Source organism: Zootoca vivipara, chromosome 13 (genome assembly GCF_963506605.1).
Source record: "Zootoca vivipara chromosome 13, rZooViv1.1, whole genome shotgun sequence".
Lineage (NCBI taxonomy): Eukaryota > Metazoa > Chordata > Lepidosauria > Squamata > Lacertidae > Zootoca > Zootoca vivipara.
In genome coordinates this window covers 35100600-35122263 of record NC_083288.1, presented here as the reverse complement: position 1 = coordinate 35122263, position 21664 = coordinate 35100600, and the positions used below count along the sequence as shown (strand labels likewise).

Below are 21664 nucleotides of genomic sequence, written 5' to 3'. Positions count from 1 at the left end.
AATGTTCAAGCGGTAAATTTGAAATGTCTGGAGAACTGCAAATCAGGAAGCAAAAGTTAAATTTTTTAGCACCAATGACTAGGGTACAAAATCTAACTTTTGCCAGAGCAAAAAAGTTTGGACTTGAGACTTCTGTGCTTCTGCATGAATCCAAGCACATACTTAAAAACAAAAACAACACACTGTCTCTTCCGGACAGATCCTGGATATGTAAGTACTTTTTTTAAAAAAAAAAGAAAACAAAACAAAACACAAAACATGTGTGAGTTTGTGTGTGGCTTTGAACAGTTTTGAAGACACATCAGTTTCCCCCTCTCTCTCAATATTGCACTTTAAAAGCAGGAAGCAGCTGAATTTTGGAGCAGAGAGAGCAGCGGAGGCGGCGATTTCGGTCCAGAGTCCTTCCCATCGCATGGAAGATGCGAGCAGGAGCTCTTCAAAGCTCTGGGCACTTCCCAGAGTGGAGTGTTTCGCGGCCACAAGCGGCCTGCAGTTGTAACAGGCAGAAGAAGGCCACCTTTATCCAAGAGCATAACCGGTCCAGTCCAAACTCCGACAGAGAAAAAGGCAGGACTGTCAAAGCTATAGAACCAAGTCATAAATACAGCATTGGTAAGACGAGAGAGGAAAACGGAGAGGCTGTAGCAGGAGGAAGAGGAGGAAGAAGAAGAGGCGGCTCCGGTGGGGTGTTGCTCAGCCTGCGTCAGACTGGGTAGACCCAGTCACTGGCGACATGTCCATACTGCAGGGAGGGAGAGAGAAAGAAATCAATCAATCAATCAGGGAAGGTGGGAAGATATACCGTATTTTTCCGTGTATAAGTATATTTTCCCCAAAAAATTTTGATGTTTAAATAAGGGGTCGTCTTATACACGGATAGTGCATAGTGCATTTTCTTAATTTTGAGTTTCAAAAAATAGGGGGTGTCTTATACACGGGGGCAGTGGCGCTGTGGGTTAAACCACAGAGTCTAGGGCTTGCTGATCAGAAGGTCGGCGGTTCGAATCCCTGCGACGGGGTGAGCTCCTGTTGTTCGGTCCCTGCTCCTGCCAACCTAGCAGTTCGAAAGCACATCAAAGTGCAAGTAGATAAATAAGGACCGCTCCGGCGGGAAGGTAAACGGCGTTTCCGTGCGCTGCTCTGGTTCGCCAGAAGCAGCTTTGTCATGCTGGCCACAAACGCCGGCTCCCTCGGCCTATAGAGCGAAGTGAGCGCCGCAACCCCAGAGTCGGACACGACTGGATCTGATGGTCAGGGGCCCCTTTACCTTTATACACGGGGGCATGTTATACATGGAAAAATACAGCAGTCATATTCGAATATGATTATGATTATATGTTAATTGGCTGTTTTTATTGGGAAATTAATAAAAATGATTTAAAAGGAAAAAGGAAAAAACGGTAGTCAGTTAGCATGGCTGGAGAGCGCTGGCTGGAAATGCCACCTGCCCACAAATTCACAAACAATGATACGCTCAGTAATGTCAGCCCTGATTGGCAGCAGCACACCAGGAGTCTTTTCCTGGAGATGCTGGGGGTTGAATCGGGGGCCTTTTCCTGAGCTACAGCCACTTCCCTGCTTAGCTGGGGCTTACGGGGTCTAGGCTGTGCAGCTGCCTGACACTGGGATTAGGACGGGAGAGGCAGAAATGGGCCCAACCCCACAATGCAGTAAGGGAGCAAAATAAAGTCTATTTCCCCATCTCCCTCTAAATTTATGGGGTGGGGGGTGTTTGGGGGGTGGAAACAAACCACTCCCCCCACCCTACACATACCTTCAAAAATTCTGGGAAGGTCTTAAAGGTAAAGGGACCCCTGACCATTAGGTCCAGTCATGACCGACCCTGGGGTTGCAGCGCTCATCTCGCATTATTGGTCGAGGGAGCCAGCGTACAGCTTCCAGGTCATGACAAAGCCGCTTCTGGCGAACCAGAGCAGCGCACGGAAACGCCGTTTACCTTCCTGCTGTAGTGGTACCTATTTATCTACTTGCACTTTGACGTGCTTTTGAACTGCTAGGTTGGCAGGAGCTGGGACTGAGCAACGGGAGCTCACCCAGTCACGGGGATTTGAACCGCCGACCTTCCAATCGGCAAGCCCTAGGCTCTGTGGTTTGGACCACAGCACCACTCATGTCCCATCTGGGAAGTGGTTTCCCCTAGTGATGGAAAGGGCATATCGTTCCAGATCAGAAATGGTGAAATCTGCCACTGGCCCCTGCTGTTCCTGGAGTGTGTGCAGGTGTGCACAATTATCCCTTTATACTTCATTCTTCCAGGTTAAATCAACCTACAGGTGAAACTCGGAAAATTAGAATATCGTCGAAAAGTGCATTTAGTTCAGTAATGCAATTTATTATTTTGAATTTTTCTTTTAATTTTTACAAATGCTTTCTTTTGGAAATTCCACAGTAATAAAATAAATAGTTACAATAATACAAAAATAAACATCCCTATTACATTTCATTAGTTACATTCCATTTATAATTGACCCGCCTAATGACAAACCCAGCCAGATGGGTGGGGTATAAATAATACATTATTATTATTATTATTAATTACAATTACAACAAATAAAGGCTTGACATATCTTGCTTTGCATGTCATGCATCTATCTCATATATTGGTTTCACTTTTTAAGTTGCATTACTGAAATAAATGCACTTTTCGACGATATTCTAATTTTCCAAGTTTCACCTGTATTAAATTCCTCTTGCACATTGGAGACCAAACCCAGGTTACTCCACAAGGTCGCTGCGCCCCCTGGTGGCCAAACAGGGAACCACAGGCAGAATAAGCACCCAGTGCTCTGCCCTTTGCCCACAAACTGTTTTCTTCAAATGAAAAACAACTTGTTCCCCCTGCCCCCCCCCTTGCTGGGCTATACCTGAATATCTGTCAGCTCCTTCAGAAACCGTTTTGCAATCTCAGGTCCGTTTTCCATAGTGGGGATATGGTAATTCTGATATGAGAGAGGAGGAGAAATTTATCACGAAACACGAACCACATTTCGGATGGTTCAGAAAAGGCCAGTGTTGGGTCCATGTCCTAACTCTCACCTTGCCCTGGTAGAAGATTTTATTCACGGGACAAACGACACAGGCCGTCCCTGCGCCAAACATTTCCTTGACTCTGTTTTCTTCCAGGGCTTTGATCAGCTCGGCCATTGTGAAAACCTTTTCAGAAACTTTGAATTCCCCCTGGGTGGAAAGAGATTCAGGATTAAAAACAAAAAAACAAACATTGCCAGCTATTTTAAAAGCAACAACATTAAACCTCTCAAGTTCAGTATGGAAGGAGTAGCAACGCAATTGTCATCGAGGAAAGAGGCTATATAGCTTAGTTGGTAGGACATTTGCTTGGCATGCAGAAGTTTCCAGGTTCAATCCCTGGCATCTTCAGGAAGTGCCAGGAGCCATGTTCAGAACTCCCATTGTCCTGGGTGCATTTCGCAACCGGGGATTTCATTAGCACGAGCAGTTTCTGAACTCTTGGGTGCAGTACTGCGCCTAAGATTTCAGATTATAACAGGCATCCCCAAACTGTGGCCCTCCAGATATTTTGGCCTACAACTCCCATGATCCCTAGCTAAGAGGACCAGTAGTCAGGGATGATGGGAATTGTAGTCCAAAACATCTGGAGGGCTGAAGTTTGGGGGTGCCTGGATTAAAACTACAAAATTCCAGCTTGCAAATCCGCCACCCAACTTCATATCCATTCCAGCACTATCAAAAGTCTCCTGTTTTCTCCACACTCACCCATTTGCGTGCTAGATCCAAGAGGCTTTGCCGTATCACACCGGGCAAGATGATTCCATTCAGAGGAGGGGTGACCAGCTCCAGATCTGGAAGGGGACGATGCAGTGACAGACATGCAGAAAACATACACACACAGAGAGAGCAAAACTCCCTACAATTTTGCTTCTTGTTTTTTTGTTAAGATCAAATTTTCTCATCCTCATAAATCCAAAGATAACATACTTTAAACTGTGTGGGCAACACATGTTGAATTGCCAGAAGCCGAAGAGGTGGATGAATTCAAAAAGCCATAGAAGGTAAGGGTTTTTCGATAACCATGTAGAGGAACGTGTGTGTCCTTTGCTTTTAAATGGCGCAGGTTCGACACTTACCAGGGTGCTAGGAATGTGAGCCAAAACACCTAGACACTTCACAAACCACAAACAAGATCAAAAGAGGAACAAAATCTGAGGGGGACAGGGCGGAATTATCTTCCCTGATTGTACTTAATAAGGAAAAGGTTCAAAAAAGAGAATCTTGCATACATTTATTATTTCCATAAATATGATGAGATAATAGCTAACACAAATTGTTTTACCTTTACATATGCTTTAAATCAGGCATCCCCAAACTTCGGCCCTCCAGATGTTTTGGACTACAATTCCCATCATTCCTGACCACTGGTCCTGTTAGCTAGGGATCATGGGAGTTGTAGGCCAAAACATCTGGAGGGCCGCAGTTTGGGGGTGCCTGCTTTAAATTTTCTTCCAACGTGTCATAATGCAATGGCAGCATAACAGTGGACTCATCTTTTTTATAATTTTGGGAGAATTTTAAGTCAGTTTGCAATAGTTTAAAAGTCCAATTCTTTCTTTCTTTCTTTCTTTCTTTCTTTCTTTCTTTCTCTCCCTTTTTAAAAAAGCTAGAACTGCTACCTGATTAAAGAAACCCTACTTGACTGAACATAAGAGTTTTAGCTGATTAATCAGATTTCATCAGCATAAATCTGCATTTGAAAAATACAAAAAAATACATCTAAAGGGAAAATAAATATACCATATATTTTGGTGTATAAGACGACTGGGTGTATAAGACGACCCCCAACTCTTCCATTTAAAATATAGAGTTTGGGATATACTCGCCGTATAAGAAACACGACCTGGGCGTATAAGACGACCCCCGACTTTTGAGAAGATTTCCCTGGGTTAAAAAGTAGTCTTATACGCAGGAATATACAGTACTTTGCTTCTGAATTAAGCATTCATATGTCCCCGGAGGCACCTGCTTTAGGAGAGGTATTCCCTTTTCCTTCACATACAGGGTGTCATTCAGCTGTTTTTAGAAAAAAAAATTGGTGGCTTATGCTCATCAGAAGTCGTACAGCAGAAAGTAAGAGGAGGTGGAGCCAAAGGCAATGAGAGGCGGAGCCAGAGCCAATGAGAGGCGGAGCCAAGTAAGGCTTGTTCTGTTCCCGCCTCCTTCCTCCCTGCTGAGTTCTACAAGGACAAGGCTGGTGCAAAGGAGCAGGAAGCTGGCAGGCCCTGCCACCCCCTGGACTGGCAATGGAGTCGGTGCAGCAATGCCCCACGTGCCCTAATAGACCAGCCGCTGCTGCATTTATTTAATTTTATTCAAGTTATTTGCCTCCGCTCTTTGAGGCAGTATGCCCATTGCTAGAATTGCAGCTCCCAACAACTCAGGGATCCAGTTCCTCACCTCCCTGCTGGTCTTTCCAAAGCACAAAGATGTTCATAGTCCCGACTTCTGTGATCTGGTGGTCGTCCCCGTAGAGCCAGAGAACCTGCTGGCAACCCTCTTTGGCGGCCTCACTCTGCACGTAAATGGTAGGGCCGTAGTTGCTAAGGGCAACACAAGAGCAAGGCAGGATTCCGCCGTCAGATTTTTTTTTTTTTTAAGCATCTGCAGGTAGCAGAGAGTGCCGAGTCGACCCACTCTTTGAAGGTGTGGGGAAGGGAGGCCACAGCTGTCAGAGAGAACCCCATTACACTCATTTACGTGAGTCATTTCATACTGCCGTTCAGGGCAAAGTACCCGCCGAGGGCGGTTTGCAAAGCAATGGAAGATAAAAATGCAAATCGCAACAACACGCAAAAATAATTTCGCTCGACGCCAGCGATAAAAAGAGCACCAGCTGTTCAAATATCAGCTTAAGAGAGTGCGGACCAGCAGGTAAGACAGACCCAGGTGAAGTTTAGGGCCGGGCAATATCAGCTTTCCAACATCGCGGTGTATCGCCAGCCAAACACGGGCCTCTGCCCGTGAGACACCGGGTGAAGCTGTCCCAGCTCTCACCTCAAGAGCCGAGGAGATTTCACCCAGGCGCTCGCAGGCTAGGACAATGCCGCTTGTTTGCGCCGCTCAGCTGGGGATCGGGAACACGCCCCCTCCCCGTGGCAGGAGCATCAGGGCTCCTATAAGTGCTCGCTGTGGGGAGCAGCAGCCGTGCTCCCCTCAGCCGAGCAGTTTCACAGTGCCCCCCCCACTACCGGTTTACGGGAGTCAGTGCCCGGCTGGGGGCTCCTTTAACTGCTCGACTGAGGCACGGGCAGCAGTTCAGATACCGTGGGAAGAACAAGGTGTATCGGCACCTCGCCAATAAAAGCTTGTTTCTCTCTGTGTGTCGAATGAGGGGGGAGTGGGATGGCGGTTTCACCAGAGATATATCGCTGAGTGAAGCCGACATGGCGGACTGCTCCTCATACCGGTCCTGGGCGGCGATATATCACCCAGGCCTAGTGAAGTCCTTGGCATTTCCAGTTAAATTATTTCAAAACACCTAGGAGATAAGCCCCCTTTTCTCTCTCTTCCATTGGCTCCCAGTACGTTTCCGAGCACAGTTCAAAGTGTTGGTGCTGACCTTTAAAGCCCTAAATGGCCTCGGTCCAGTATACCTGAAGGAGCGTCTCCACCCCCATCGTTCTGCCCGGACACTGAGGTCCAGTACCGAGGGCCTTCTGGCAGTTCCCTCATTGCGAGAAGCCAAGTTGCAGGGAACCAGGCAGAGGGCCTTCTCGGTGGTGGCGCCCGCCCTGTGGAACGCCCTCCCATCAGATGTCAAAGAGAAAAACAACTACCAGATTTTTAGAAGACATCTGAAGGCAGCCCTGTTTAGAGAGGCTTTTAATCTTTAATCGATTATTTGATTCTTCTGTTGGAAGCCGCCCAGAGTGGCTGGGGAAACATGCAGTGCAATGCGGATGTTCCTGGAATACAACTCCCATCTCTCCCAACCATTAGCCATGCTGGCTGGGGCTGATGGGAGTTGCAGTCCGTCAAGACCCGGAGGCCACCACATTGGTTGCCCCTGGATTCAGCAGCGTTCGGCTGGAGACCACCCCGCCGCCGTACCTGTTGAAACAGAAGCCGTACTCACCCGCCCAGCTTGCAGTCCCCCACACCGCCCATCCAGGCACGGACAAAGCGAGGATCGGCCAATAGGGAAACGGGGCTGAAGCTGCCGGTGGCGAAATAGGCTCCCACGGGGCCCAGGATCACGTAGAGCAAGGCGTGCCGGGACTTGGTGACCCCCAAGGAGGGCTGCGGAGAGGGAGAGAGAGGGAGAGAGGTGTGAAAGGTGCTGGCCGGGATGGGCAGAGTGGGAAGCAGGGCAGCTCTGCAGGGGGTGGCACCAGAGCCAACAAGAGCCAATGGCAGGGGGAGCCGGCTCATTCTGGTTCTGTCCCCATCCTCTTCCCGCTGCTCCTCACTCAAGGGTGACCCTGAGAGGAAGGATGCCAAGAGGCTGGGCTGCTTGTAAGATGGCGGACTGAGGATGGTGGGCCCCCAAGGGACCAGACTCCCCTGACCGGCAGTCAAGCAATACCCTCCATGGGCTCTGCTGCGACAGGCCAGCTCCATCAAGCTTCCCTCCTGTTCCCTCGACAGTCACCATTCCATCAGGCTGCCTCCGCGGGAGAAACAGGAAACAGGGCACATTCCATCAGGTTTGATGGCCCTGCTCCATCAGGTACCTCCTGCCCCAAACCACGCCACCTGGCCAATCTAAGAACCAATGTTCAGAAACTGGGGGGTGTCCGAGTTTTGATTTCCCCCTCCCCCTTTTCCCTGGGGTGCTGTGGCCTCCCCCCCTTTTTTTTTGCCTGTTGGGAGAAACTGCCTTGTTTTGACTGCCTGTAAGCCGCCGAGGGAGCCTTTCTAGCAGAAGAGAGGGATACACCCCCTCTCTCAATAAATAAAATACAGTCATACCTTGGAAGTCGAACAGCCTAGTTCTCGGACGTTTTGACTCCCAAACGATCAAACCCCGGAAGTGAGTGTTTCGGTTTTCGAAGATTCCTTTGGAAGCTGAACGTCCGGCAGGGCTTCCAATTGGCTGCAGGAGCTTCCTGCAGCCAATTGGAAGCCGCGCTTTGGTTTTCGAACGTTTTGGAAGTTGAATGGGCTTCCGGAACAGATTCTGTTTGACGTCCGAGGTACGGCTGTATACTTTAAAGAGGAGGAGCGGGGAAGCGGGCCCGGGAAACACACCTCAGTGCCGATGAAGGTGGGGCGGATGTAGAGGCTGGTGGCGTCGGCGTGGGGGACCCAGTCTTGGTCCAGGTGGATCAGCCGCCGGATGCATTCGAGAAACTCAGACGTGTCGAAGGGCTGTTGTGCAGAAGGGAGGGGTGGGGAAAGAGCAAGCAAGGTCAGTGATGCCATCTCCCCTTCTGGCTCCCAAGAGTCTCAAAGCGAGCCTCTTTCCCCACTCCCACAGGAAGATGCTTTAGGGCTGCAGCCCAAGAGCAGAGCATCTTGCCCTGGATGCAGAAATTCCTGAGTTCGATTCCCAGGTAATAACCCTGGAGGGCCACTTCTTCGAACGCGCTCGCACCCTGTGCGGAGAAAGGGACTGCATCGCCGTTTGTGCCGAGGAGAAAAAATGGGAAGGGGCGAGCCGAATGCAAGAAGTTCAAGCTTTGCCCTGGGGCAGTTGGGTCAATGTAGATGCCAGGCTCAGCAATCTGTGCATCCCTTTGAGAAGGTGGCAAGGCAGCCCTGCTGTGTTCAGGGAGCCTCCTGCGTGATCCGAGGATGAGCGGGGTGTGTGCGGCTGGGCCTTAGGCCCCAAACCCTGCAGCACCACTTGTTGGGGGTGGGGGGCATACCCGAAGACAGCTTAAGACGCAGCAACCCACAGTTCCTGCAGGAGAGGGAGGCAAGGGGCTGCTTCACCGGGCATACCCACCGGCAGTGAAGCACGGATCGCGGAACGTAGCATGCGGTTCATGTTCATCATGGGACGGAAAAGTTGGATGCGATTGTCTGGGCCCCGGAAAGCCTTCATCCCCTCAAAGAGCTACACAGCAGAGAGAGAGAGAGAGAGAAAAGAGTTATATGGAAGAAACGAGCTGTTTAGAGACTTTACAGGTGAAACTCGGAAAATTAGAATATCGTTGAAAAGTGCATTTATTTCAGTAATGCAACTTACTGTATTCTTTTTTCTTTTCCTTTTAATTTTTACAAATGCTTTCTTTTGGAAATTCCACAGTAATAAAACAAATAGTTGCGATAATACAAAAATAAACATCGCTGTTACATTTCATTACTTACATTCCATTTATAACCGACCCGCCTGACGACAAATAATCACAATTACAACAAATAAAGGCTTGACATATCTTGCTTTGCATGTCATGCATCTATCTCATATACTGGTTTCACCTTTTAAGTTGCGTTACTGAAATAAATGCACTTTTTGACGATATTGTAATTTTCCGAGTTTCACCTGTACCTAGTGAAACTGACAGCAGAGACTCTTTTTATAGAGGAAGCCATTACCTCCACTGAGTAGTGCAGAGCGGAAGAGGCGGGATGCAGCGAGAGATTCTGGAAAGGTTTGATGTGTGGCTTCCCCCAGCCTTTCTCCTGGCTCCATTCTATCGTGAGCATGTGGTCGGTGAAATACTTGCCAAAGACCAGGTCCTTGGGGTCCGGTTTGGACTTTGGGTGCTTGTTCAATTCAACCTGGAGGTCCGAGGCCTGATTTAAAAACAAAAGAAGAAGCAGGGACCATTCAACTCCATGTTCATCACTCAGGCCTCCATGAGGACTAGGAATTTGCCTTTCAATATCAAACTAAAAGGTAGGATCTCCCTGCATCTTCCTAGCACAGATTTCCCCCCCCCCCCCCCGGATTAGGAGCTCTCAAGTCCGCAAATATCCTCACCTTGAACGTGGTGCTCAAAAATCTCTGGGGACCGAGAAGAGAAATTAGCACGTCACTGGTCCTCCCTCTCAAAACCTAGAAGGCAAGATGGAAAAGGGCTAAGAACTGGCGTTAAAGCCTGTCCCTATCATAGTATTATTTAACGCATAGAATTGTCTAAGCGCCATGCATATATTAAAAGAGGAGACAGCCCCTGCCTGCAGGTTCCACTGACCTGTAGTAACAGGCACGATACAAAAGGAAAAGGGAATGAGGAGGGAAGAGGAAAGCAATCCCTGGGGCAGCTGGTCCTTCTCTGGCTAATGGATGGGGCCAAGATAGTCAAGGAGGTGGCAGTGGGTGCAGCTCCCCAGTGGCCAGCAGTGCCCTGCCTGGTGGCAGATTATCCTTTGGTTCTGCCGCCCCAGATCATGGTTATAGATCCTGCTACTAAAAAAACCCCACAATCAAGTCTGGTATCAGGAACAGAATCAACACAGGGCCTCTGCAATGCCAGGACGATCCAGGTAGCATTCCCTGTCCTCCTCCTTGGTCTTCCGCCTCTGCCTAGTAGGCCAAAGCTCCCAGCACTGTTCTCTGAGGCAAGAGAGCAGGACTGAGCTACTGGGTCTCACACATCCCATATTCTGGAGGACAAGTCTCCCCTCTGCCCTAACTCTTACCCTGCCCCTGGCTCAGCGGCTGCAGCAGGAACATGGCTAGTGAATGTTAATTCAGAGGTATTTGTTCCTGAGACACACAGTGTCCATTGTCCATGCTGCCTGGGACTGATAGGAGTTGGAGCCTGACAACATCCAGGGGGACTTATGGGTTTCCACCCCACCCTGGCTCCAAACCCTAATCAAAAAGACAATCAGGAAGCAGGGCTGGGAAAAGCCTCAGTCTATTGGGATCTTCAGAGGGCTGCTGCCAATCAAAGTACAGTAGCCAATGCCGGGCTAGGGCGGACCCATGATCAGGCTCCCTAATGCTCTCATAGGAGAGTGTGTGTCTCTTGTTAGGAAGAGGAAAGCCCAGAGCAGGGACTCATTCAGAGACACCACAAGCACCCTCCTGCGGGGCGGGTCATATACTGCTGGGTCTTTTGCCTCAGGATTAAAAAGAACAAACAAGCAAGCAAGCCAGCCTCAGGCCAGGACGTGCTGCTAACCCAACTTCTCTAATCACTCATTCCCCATGAGCAAACAGATTCAGTTAATGTGTAATCTGCAAACACCATGGGAGCCATGAAGCAGGGGCCTTCAGGGAACTAAGCGGGTGACATCCCTCTGTGTGTGTGTGTGTGTGTGTGTGTGTGTGTGTGTGTGTGTGTATGTGTGTGATGCCTGCTTTCTGCTGCTGCTGCTGCTACATTGCCAACCAGTGCCACGGCTTTCAAAAGAGCTGCCTTCATTGCCAGGCCCGGGAAGAGGAGCACAAAAGGCTGGTGATCCCAGCGTGGGAACACTGCAATTTCCATTTGTGAGGCAGCCATTCCCCAATCAGAGGTGGGAACAAGTCTCCCACTCCTTCCCCTCCTTTCTATCTTTTTTTTTGGGGGGGGGGGAGAGGAATTCCCAGAGTTGAACTTCAGCCCCTGTTGCATCACAGGAGTCCAGGGTGGAAAGGAGCAGGAACAAAGAGCGGTGGAGATCTCTGGTACGGCGAGATTCTTTTAGAATACTATTTTCTTTCAAAGCACAGAGAAAGCACAGCTCTTCTTGGCGAAGAAAAGCGGGAAGATTTAACAAGGTAAGCTTGCATGAATATGGGCGCTATGGTGGTTTCGATCCTCTCCTCCCGTCCTCTACCCTTAACTGGGATGCATGCAATTCACTGGGAAGTGGTGGACAGGGAGATAGTGGATCCCATGGGCTGGAAAAGGGATCAGGGAAACCCTTTCCTAGTGAGCCAGCTTCTGTAAGAGTATGCAAGGTTGGAAGCCACAGAGTTCTCGATCAGGCCTGAAGGTATGGGCTGCTTGCAATGAGTTATGATGATGTTTAATGGAGGGACAGCTTTCAGAAGGATGGCAGGAGACTCTGTTTTCCTCCCCAACTCAGGGAAAGGAAAGGAAAGACCCCACACTTAAGAGTGATTTGAGCTCCTGGGGGGAAAGTGCTTTAGAAGAACCTGGATGAATATTAAAATGCATTTGTATCTTGGCCTTCCTTTTATTAGCTTAGTATGGCAGATGTGGAGTAGCCCATTAGCCACATGAGGCTAGGCAGGGAAAGAGAGAGAGAGAGAGAGAGAGAGAGAGAGAGAGAGAGAGAGAGAGAGAGAGAGAGAGAGAGAGAGAGAGAGAGAGAGAGAGAGAGAGAGAACAGCTGGTCAAAGTTTACTTAACAAGCTTCATGGCCAAGGGGGGATCTGAACTCTGGATCTCCCTGGCCAAAGTCTAACACTCTAACTCTTACACGGCGCTGGCTCCAGCTGGATAGAAATTTCACATGCAAGCACTTCCAGCAAGAGAGCCTAGAAGCCTATGCATTGACAAAACCTAGCGATTGCAGCATTAAAAGCTGGGGTAGATTTTAGAAGCATCAAGGAGAACGGCTTCGTTTTGGGGACAGAAAGGTTAAAGGCCGAGGCAACCAGGCCAGTGAGCAGGAGGCTTCAGGCTTGTGAACAGGTTTGCTTCTGTTCTCTCTGCTGGAATCCACAGTTTCGCCAACCAGAGCCAGACAACATAATGGCAGCTCAGGGGTCAGGCCAAATGCAAAATATTGGGCAGAGCCTATTACTTGTGAGCCAGCCTCGGTGTAACTTGCCTCCATCAAGATGTTTTGGACCACAACTCCCATCATCCCCGGGCAGCATGATGGGAGTTACAGTTAGGGTTGCCAGACTCAATAGAGGACAGGACTTCTGTGCCTTTAATTGCCCTGCTCTCTTTTGAGTCTGGAAACCTTAAAGAGAAACCAGCAGACCCTTTGCTTGGAAATTAAACAAAGGTTTCCAGACTCAAAAGAGAGCAGGGCAATTAAAGGCACAGAAGTCCTGTCCTCTATTGAGTCTGGCAACCCTAGTTACAGTCCAAAACATCTTGAGGGGGCAGGTTGGACCAAGGCTGCCAAGTGCCATAGAGTGGTTCTGAAGAAGGGTTCTTGGATCAGTGTGGGAAGCTGGTCAGGTTCTTTCTCCATCCACTCCAACGCTGCGTATTCCTACTGGTGGTGGCTCCCATGGGTGTCAGACACAGAGGTATTCCCCCCCCTGCCTTCTTCCCACCCCCCATGGGGCCCAGTTTAATTGGCAATGCCAGGAATTGAACCTGGGCCCTTTCACAATGTGCTCTACCACTGAGCAATTCGTCATTTCCCCAACTCATTTCACCAGGGCCCAAAGATGGGGTTGGGGTTTAAAACCGGTAACTGCAGAATGGCCTGGAATAGTTAGTGGAAGAAGAATGGGGTTTTAGTGGGCCTGGGCTCTAATATTTCATACTTAGGATAAGCAAGGACTCCACATAGGATGGGAGGCGGCTCAAAGCAATACAAACTATTTCTTTCCAGTTTTCCTTCTGCTGGGAAGACATTTCACTGTTATGGGTGATGACAGGGAGTCTTGTGGACTGAATATCTGCCTCCCCATGACAGAGCTGCTGTGTATTTTTCAGTTGTGTGCCTGGCAGAAATTCAACAGGTCCTCAGGCACAAAAATGCAATGCTGCGAGAGAAATGCCTACTGAATTTCTGCCTGCAAGAATTTCATTCTATTTCAAAGGTGCACAGACTCAGAAAAAGAAAAGGCAGTGACTGTGAGCGCAGGGTCCTCTGGATGTTAAGCATCAACAGGCTTCCAGAAATGTGTAGTTAGCAGATTTTGCAATCTGGGAAAAGATTGTTTAAATGAATGCAGAAAACAATTCCAACAGCAGGGGGCAGCAAAAGGCAAAGAACCTTGGAAAATCTTTACAGCATACTGTATACATATGCCATTTACATTGATGACCTGAAATGACCAGCTCTCTGTTTACAGACACTTCCCTTGTCTGGAAGGGAATCCAGTTCACTGGTGATCAGGTAAATGGCTATTTAGAACGGTCCATAAAGTGTTTCAGCCTTTAGCTGGTATACTTCTTAGGCTGTGTGACACTATCCCAAAAGAATTCAAATTTTGCACATCCAAAAATCAGTAATTAGTCTCATTAATGCAGATGAAATATATTTGCATGCGTCTCCTACATCATTCTGTTTTCCCAAGACCAGTTTTTAAATTTTGAAATCTTGAGATTGGGCTAAATTGTTTTGTTTTGCTTTGCTTTTTCATAAGGGCAAATACATAGAGCTAAGGAAAAATGCATTTTTCTCCAAAACCACAAGGACTAGAAAGCTGTGCAAATTTGAATGGAACACAGGATTCTTAATCCCTCGCATTCCAATCCAGATAAGATTCCACCCTTGAGCCAGAAACCTGCTAAGGTTGGAATCCATATAACAGCCCTGGAAGTGACTGAACCAGTTTCTTTCTTCTAAATGGATGCCTGGGATCAAAGCCAATGCAGGCCCAGAGACTTCCCCTTTCCTTGGAGCAGGCAAGGCCAACTCTCTAGAGACTGCTCCCAGTATAGTAAAACTGGCAGTGATCTACACATTGTCATTGCCCATAGCTGTTGAGCTTTTTTTACAGGGGAGGGTCCAGAAAAGTTGAGCTGTTTTTGGAAATGATTGCACGAAATCGCTCACCCAACAATATGCAGCCCTCCGGGAAATAAAAGTGGAGGCATAGCTCTGGGGGCAGGGCGAGTCGCGATTGCTCAGGAGAAACCGAGCTATCACTTTATTTACTCCCGCGATCGACCAGGAACACACCAGCGATCGACCTGGAACACACCAGCGATCGATCCTGTTCCCACAGTTCCTCTTGGAACCCTGCAAGCAGGAACAGCCCATGCTCACCACTTGCGACGCCCAGAACATATCCATTATGGCTAGTGGTCATTGCTGGCCTTAGTTGTTGTTGGCATCTGTCTGCCTCAAGAGACAGTCCAAAGGAAAGCAGCCCAATATGTTTGGCTGCAGGAGTTGCCAGAAGGCCTGCAAGGTGCTGTCCAACCGCCTTAGGGACTCCAATCCAGATTTGTGTAATAATAATAATAATTTGTTATTTATACCCCGCCCATCTGGCTCGGTTTCCCCAGCCACTCTGGGCGGCTTCCAACAGAAAATTAAAATACAATAATCTATTAAACATTAAAAGCTTCCCTAAACAGGGCTGCCTTCAGATGTCTTCTAAAAGGCTGGTAGTTTTCTCCCTCTTTGACATCTGGTGGGAGGGCGTTCCACAGCGTTTACTCCTTAGCCTTTTCTTCTCCCACAGATATCTCACAAGGTTTAGGATCAGAGTTTTCCTTCTCCTGGATGGGCTACCTTGCCAGGTTGATGAGCCCTCGCTTCCCTCTAAAGCACATGCAGAAATCGCCTTCTTGACCGCTGGACTCACTATGGGTCTTGTTGTCGAATCTGTCTAATGCTCTTTTTAAGCCATCCAAGTGGGCGGTCATTGCTACCTCTTGTGGAAGCACATTCCATTGTTTAACTATGCCCTGTGTGAAGGGCTTATTTCCTTTGTGTGCCCCAATTCTTCCAGCATTCAACTTTCACAAGCATTACAATCCTGTGTGGGTAGCTTGTGGGCCCAGGGAACCTGAGCTGAAACTCTACCTCAGTCACAGAGACACTTCACTAGCTCTTGGCCTCAGTTTGCCATCTGTAAAATGGTCTCCCAGCCCGTTTATCATGCTCTGCACCAGTTCCCTTAAGCACAGCATCTGCTTTGCCTTCAGCTTCCAGCCTCCTTGCTTCCCTTTGCTTTACGTGACAGAGGAGGCAGGCCCTAAACAAATGAAGGCAAAACAGGGAATTCAGTTGATATGGCAGCTAAATGTACAAAATCAGCAGAGGGGGGAAGAGAAGGGCTGCCGGGAGAAATCAGATACTCCAGGACACACTGCTGAAGCCCTCAAGAGCCACGTGGCAGAGAGCAAGCTAGCTTGACAGCAGACATGAAAGTCTAGCCTCCGAGCATTAAGTCAACCTCTAATTAAGGGGATTAGGAGGCAAATGAGGGATTGTGAGAGATTAATAACAACCACAAGAGGGAGCGTTTTAATGCTCTCCCGTGAAATAGAGAAGCCAGCATCAGTCCGCAGAAGCAATAGCCACAAAACTGAACAAGAAGGGCAGGATGCTCAAAGCTATTGCAGTATTTCAAGCGGAGGCTCTTTCTGCGGTGGGTCTCTGCTCTGCCAGTCCAGATTCCCCATACCACTTGGCCCTCAGTTTTGACCTTTCATCCACCCGCTGTCTCCAGCTGGGGCATCTCTGCCTAATAAGGGCAAATCTCCTAATGTGCCCTTACCCAGATTTACAGACCTACATAGATGTGCCCAAAGGCCAAGTGTGGTAGTTTAGATGCCCTCAGTGGCACGAGTTATTCCAGAGGAGGAAGGGAGATAATCCACCAGGGGTAGCTAGTGGGGTGGTGCCCTCCAGCTGCTGCTGAAGTCCAGCTCCCATAAACTCTGCGGGCAATACTGGTTGGGAATGATGGGAATTGTAGTGCAACATCTGGCGGGTACCACGTTGGATATCTCAGCACTACACCAACATCCCTGAACCAGCATCTTTGTCTCAGATCTTCCCTGCCCCACTGACATTGGACAGATGCCCACACTACATTGTTTGATATGCATGGTGAAAAGCAAGCCTACTTATATTTGTTTTTAAAGTTTTGTCTTTGTTTTATGATTATGATATATTTGGGTTGTTGTTTTTAATGGTGGGTTTCGATTTAGGCAAATCTGGCAAATCTACTATTTATATGTAGGCTGCTTAGAGACTTTTGATCAAGTGGATTATAACTTTTCGGAATGCAAAAAGTAACTTTTGGGTGCAGTGCCCAGGTGGCTTTTTCTGCAGGCCTGGCCCAGATCACTAAACAATCTAATTTAAAAACAGCCACCTTAAACACACACAAGGCGGCAGCAGGTGGTAATCTGATACAACCACTTCCAAGCTTTTCCGTCCCGGAGATTCACATCAGATGTGGGTATGAGATCTATTATGAGAATCATCAGCGCAGTGTAGCGATTAGAGCAGGCATCCCCAAACTCCGGCCCTCCAGATGTTTTGGACTACAATTCCCATCTTCCCCGACCACTGGTCCTGTTAGCTAGGGATCATGGGAGTTGTAGGCCAAAACATCTGGAGGGCCGCAGTTTGGGGGTGCCTGGATTAGAGTGTTAGACAAAGACGGGGGAGGCCTGTGTTCAAACCCCCAATTTGGCCATGGAAGTCATTGGGTAGCTTTGGACTAGTGGTTGTATCTCATCCTAACCTAAAGCCTCGCTGGGCTGCTGTAAGAATAAAGTGGGGAGGACCTTAAACAGACAGTGACTGGACCTGTGGAAATAGAAATATCACATGCACATAAGGAAAACCCTGCGCCAACATCTTGTTCTCACAGTGGCCAAATAGATGCCCCTGCAAAGCCCACAAGCTAGACCTGAGAGCAAGAGCACTCCCTGCCCGCTTGTGGTTCTCGGCAGCTAGTATTCAGAGGCAGTGGAAGCAGAACATCGGCGTGGTGGCTAGTAGCGATGATAGCCTTATTCCCCATTGTAGTGAACCTCCCACCAAATCACAGCCACTCTACCTTCTGGTAGCCAGGACACATCTAAGCGGGAATGTTTTCTCACCAACTAATTGTTCCCCACTCATTCCTAACTAAACGTTCTGCAGAACTCCTCAGCTACTGGGATCGGAATAAAGAATACCAATGAAGCAAACATATGGAACTGAGGATATATAAACTAAATAAGATGTGATTTAATGTGCAGTTGCTTCCTTTAATCCAGGGCAATACGGGACCTGTTTTTGATTTATAATATATATATATAATATCATATATGTTTGCACACCTTTGTCTCTCTCTATAATTTTCCTCAAGGCTTCTCTCATCTCTCCTCTTCTTCTTCTTCTCTTAGGAAAGCATAAACAAAACAAAACAAAACAAGAAAACAGTGGCAGTGGTTGCCCACCCATCAGGTTTTTAAAAAACCTAGTCTTATACATGGAAAAGTACGGTATATACCTAGGTATTACCAAAATGTATACCTACTGTTTAACTAAAGGACTTTTGATTTTGTGGGCTCATTTTGTGCGCAAGCGGTGGTGCTTGTCATTCACAATGGCGGCGCTTGTCAGACTTGGGGGCGCTGGGCAGATCTTTGCACCCCGGCGGCGCATATGCTAAAGACTCCCCTGGCACCTGGCATCCTTGGGCAGCTGCTAGAACCCTAGTGCCCTAGCAGGGCACACTTGCCTGCCCAATCCCCACCCCTATATATGAATGACTCACCACTTTCGACTGTGACAGGCAGCTGTATCTAACCACCCTTTGCATTTCCCACAGTACCCCCTGAATTAGCATCATTTATAAAGGGGGGGATAGATACATCCACTCATCTCTGCTAGGATGCAGTGTCATGAAAGCCAAGAAAGCCTCACCCGCTGACAGGAGGAGGGTCTCAGCAGGGAACATCTTGTCCGCCGCTACTGCAACCTGCAGCCAGCAATGCCAATCTATTGGGAATTCTTTAAATTGAATTTAGTTTTCCTGGGTGCAGAATACACACACCTCTGTTAATGAGTGAGAAACAACTGAGTTGGATCTCAAAATAACAAGAAAGGACACTTCCCTGCTCTTGGCATGACAGCAGGGGACTGAATAGAGAAACTTGGGAGTAGTCGCGACCATAATTCTTGGCCTCTGCAGAATTTTCAGTGCCTTGGCAACTGTTCCTCTTTTCATTGCCGACAAGCAATATAACACTTTGAAATCACTCTCTCTCTCTCCTCCAGTAGAAACCCAATCCAGGCCTCTGAACACAATCAGCTCTATTTATCAGGAAGTTGCAGCTCTCTTGCAAGATGCATGTCAGAAAGTCAGGGGTGGAGCAGTAGAAAAAAAGAAGCGGAAGGGAGAACACAGAGTTCCAGGTAGGTGAGAATATCATGCCAACTTAAATAAAGGAAGCAGGAGGTATACTGCCATGGGACTGTGGCTGCAAAGGGAGGGGCAGCCCCTAGATCTGTATAACAGGTCAGGACAAGACACTGACAAAATGGGATTGCTCCAGGTGTTGATATTTCCAGGCAGAGTTTACAAGGAACGGATAGAGAATCCACAATTTCCTCATAACCAACATGAACTTTCATAACCCCACTGCCAAACCCACGTTTTAGTGTCTATTAAGTTAGCATCAGAAACACATTTGCATCAGAAATGCATAAACTGAATGTTAGCAGTTGTTTTTAAAGTTCATAGGGTTTTATCTGTGTAGTGAACACTCTCCTTAAATTGCTTATTCCGTTTAAGCACATTGCCATTCTTAAAAATCACAGGGAAGTTACAGCTGCTGAGGAACATACTGTACAAACCAATCACTGAAGCAGGATAAAGTTGTTCTTGGAAAAAATCTACCCTAAGCCTGGAGGAATTTTGAGCGGGATAAGCTGCATGGGTCAAATTGATGCCATTTCAAGCAATACCGGGGTGGGGTGGGGGGAGGAGGCAGCTATCACCATAGACTTTAAAATCATCACCTTGTTCCTATTGTAGAAAGCACCCCTTGTGTCAAAAATTGTAAAAAAAGAAAGAGTATGAGAACAGTACCTTAGGTGTGGGAAAGTACTGCTCTGGGTGCCCTAAGGAATTTCTCGTGAGGAATTAGAGGAAACAAAGCAGAGGAGAGTGTTGTTTTTAGGACAAAAAGATTTAGCCATCTTTTTAGGAGTAAAAGATCTCAAGTGGCGGGAAGAAGTGTGTTTTGTAACAACTTGGCAGTGATGTGCCTTTGGGAAATATGAAATTGGGAATTTATTTGACTGAAGGAGGGAGCCAGCTGGAGCAGGGCTATCCAGTTCAGTAAATTTCCTCTGTTGGAGAAGAGATATGAGGCTTGAGGGAGGGGAAAATAAGTAACGTGTTACTACTGATCCCAATCTTTTCCAGGCTGATAAACAGTTATTGGAAGAGCCAGGTGGTAAGTGCCCAGGCGTATTGGGGGGGGGGGCTCCTTAGAAAGAAGGACAGGGAAAGAAGCAAGCTAATACCCCACATCTGGAAGGAAATGGGAAATAAGTGAGTGTCTCTTTAGGAACTGGGCAAGGGATTTAGAGAAGAGATTGGCTAAAAGCAGACGAGGGTGTTTTTTGGTTGTTTTTTTAACGTGGGAGCTACGTTCCCGCCCGGAGCTATTTAAGGACAGGACTGAGCCCACCACCGTGACCCCCCATACCGGAAGTGCAGCCCCCTTCCCTTTTATTTGGGGATGGGCTGCGGGGAAAGGCCGCCTGGTCTCCTTCCCTCTTGGCCCCCCTCCCCTTCCCCAACTTACCCGCCCCAAAGACCGCGGGACTCCCGCCGTCGCTGCCATGCTGTTGGTGGTGCTTCTGTCTAATGAGGCCGGGCGGGGCCTGCTGGAGCCGGGGCAGAAAGGTTCCGCCCCTCGCCCGCCTCCAGCTCCACCTCTATTTGCCTACTTTCCATGCGGCTCTCCATGACAAAAAGGCTCGAGCTGAGAAGAGGGCGCAGCTCAGGACGCCTTTGTTTTCAATGTCAAATTTTGAAGGATGAGTGCACCGCTAAGTATGTACAAAGGGCTTTGCGTCCCTTCCCCCGGTCGACTTAATTTAAACGGAGAGTTAAAATGCGAAGGCTCTACAACCCTAATAAGGAATTATATCGAGATTATATTCAGTGCTGCGACGTATTCAGCACATGAGCAAAACAGAAACATCTACATTTAGGGTAGCTGATAAAGGCAAGATCAGATGCACTGATGATGCAAGAAAAACGAAGGCTGTCTGTTAGGAAAGGATTTGTGGAAATGTGTACATGTATTTTAGACACACAAACACATTTCGTTTTTCTTGGCACAAATACCCTCTACAAAGTAGGGGGGATGTTGCAGCCAATTACACTCGCTTTTCCTACACACGCCCACTCACCCATCCAATGGCAAAGCTGGCAGTTTCACATACACCCTTCAAGGAACACATGTGTTAGCTTTGCATCTGACTTAGGCACAGAGCAAGCAAACAGCAGCACAAGGGCATGGCCAACAGCAGGGAGGGATTCAAGAATGTGCACAAACATCCACGTCATCTGGCTTGGGTGTTGTTTATTTTAAAAGTTATAGCCCTCCCATAAACTTAGAACAGGGAACAGTAAATGGGAGGGCATAACACATCAAGTGTTCGGTTAAAAATCGGTTTAGACTGGAAAGCCACAACAGAAGGAAACTGAAAAGCATGACTGCTTACTGGTCTAATCATAGCTGTGGAAAGGGACCTCCAGTAAAAAAAATATGTCTAGGTATCCAAGAGTTGCAATGCACAAGGCAGCACAGGAGCCACTGTGAATCAGTGTCTAAAGCGTTAATCTGGGTCAAGAGTTTTGGTTGTTAAAATCATGAGCTAAGAGATGGAAAGCCCCTGTTTTTGTCTTCACAGAACAGCTGTAAACTCACTGGCAGGCCATTGGCAAGGCACTATTGAGCTTCAGTCTCTCCTCTCACCAATTTTGTAAGAAAAAAAGGGGGGGGTATTTATAATTCTACCCTACCATAAAAACTGGTTGTACTTACAAAGATCACTAGGGTCATGTACGCAAAGGCTTTAGGCACTTACAAAAGCTCATATTTAAAGCCTAAATGTTATTGATGTTCTCCCTGTTTAGCCATGTCCT

General features: G+C 47.9%; 1 protein-coding gene across 3 annotated transcripts; it reads right to left on the bottom strand.

Moving 5' to 3' along the window:
• Nucleotides 1–228: 228 nt before the first annotated feature.
• Nucleotides 229–20385, bottom strand: LOC118094359 (branched-chain-amino-acid aminotransferase, cytosolic). 3 transcript variants are annotated; one of them, XM_060281610.1, is made up of 12 exons: nucleotides 20313–20366; nucleotides 14809–15745; nucleotides 9926–10000; nucleotides 9538–9738; nucleotides 8945–9055; nucleotides 8245–8364; nucleotides 7130–7293; nucleotides 5452–5594; nucleotides 3757–3842; nucleotides 3058–3198; nucleotides 2886–2960; nucleotides 229–742 (listed from the first exon to the last, which is right to left on the bottom strand). In XM_060281610.1, exons 2-12 carry the CDS (start codon nucleotides 14833–14835, stop codon nucleotides 704–706), a joined length of 1182 nt encoding a protein of 393 aa, XP_060137593.1. In that variant the 5' UTR covers nucleotides 14836–15745; nucleotides 20313–20366; the 3' UTR covers nucleotides 229–703. The 3 variants fall into 3 exon arrangements, with proteins under 3 accessions (XP_060137593.1, XP_034990560.1, XP_034990564.1); XM_035134669.2 differs by lacking the exon at nucleotides 14809–15745 and having other exon boundaries at nucleotides 20313–20385; XM_035134673.2 differs by lacking the exons at nucleotides 14809–15745; nucleotides 20313–20366 and adding an exon at nucleotides 17832–17855.
• Between the last annotated feature and the right edge of the window lie 1279 nt (nucleotides 20386–21664).

Coding starts and splice junctions, on each gene's coding strand:
- LOC118094359 (XM_035134669.2), bottom strand. CDS start 20,351: ATGGCAGCGACGGCGGGAGTCCCGCGGTCTTTGGGGCGG. Junction 10,001..20,312: donor TCCCGCGGTCTTTGGGGCGG/GTAAGTTGGGGA, acceptor CTTGCCTTCTAG/GTTTTGAGAGGGAGGACCAG. Junction 3,843..5,451: donor TTGGAAAGACCAGCAGGGAG/GTGAGGAACTGG, acceptor GTCCCCTTCCAG/ATCTGGAGCTGGTCACCCCT.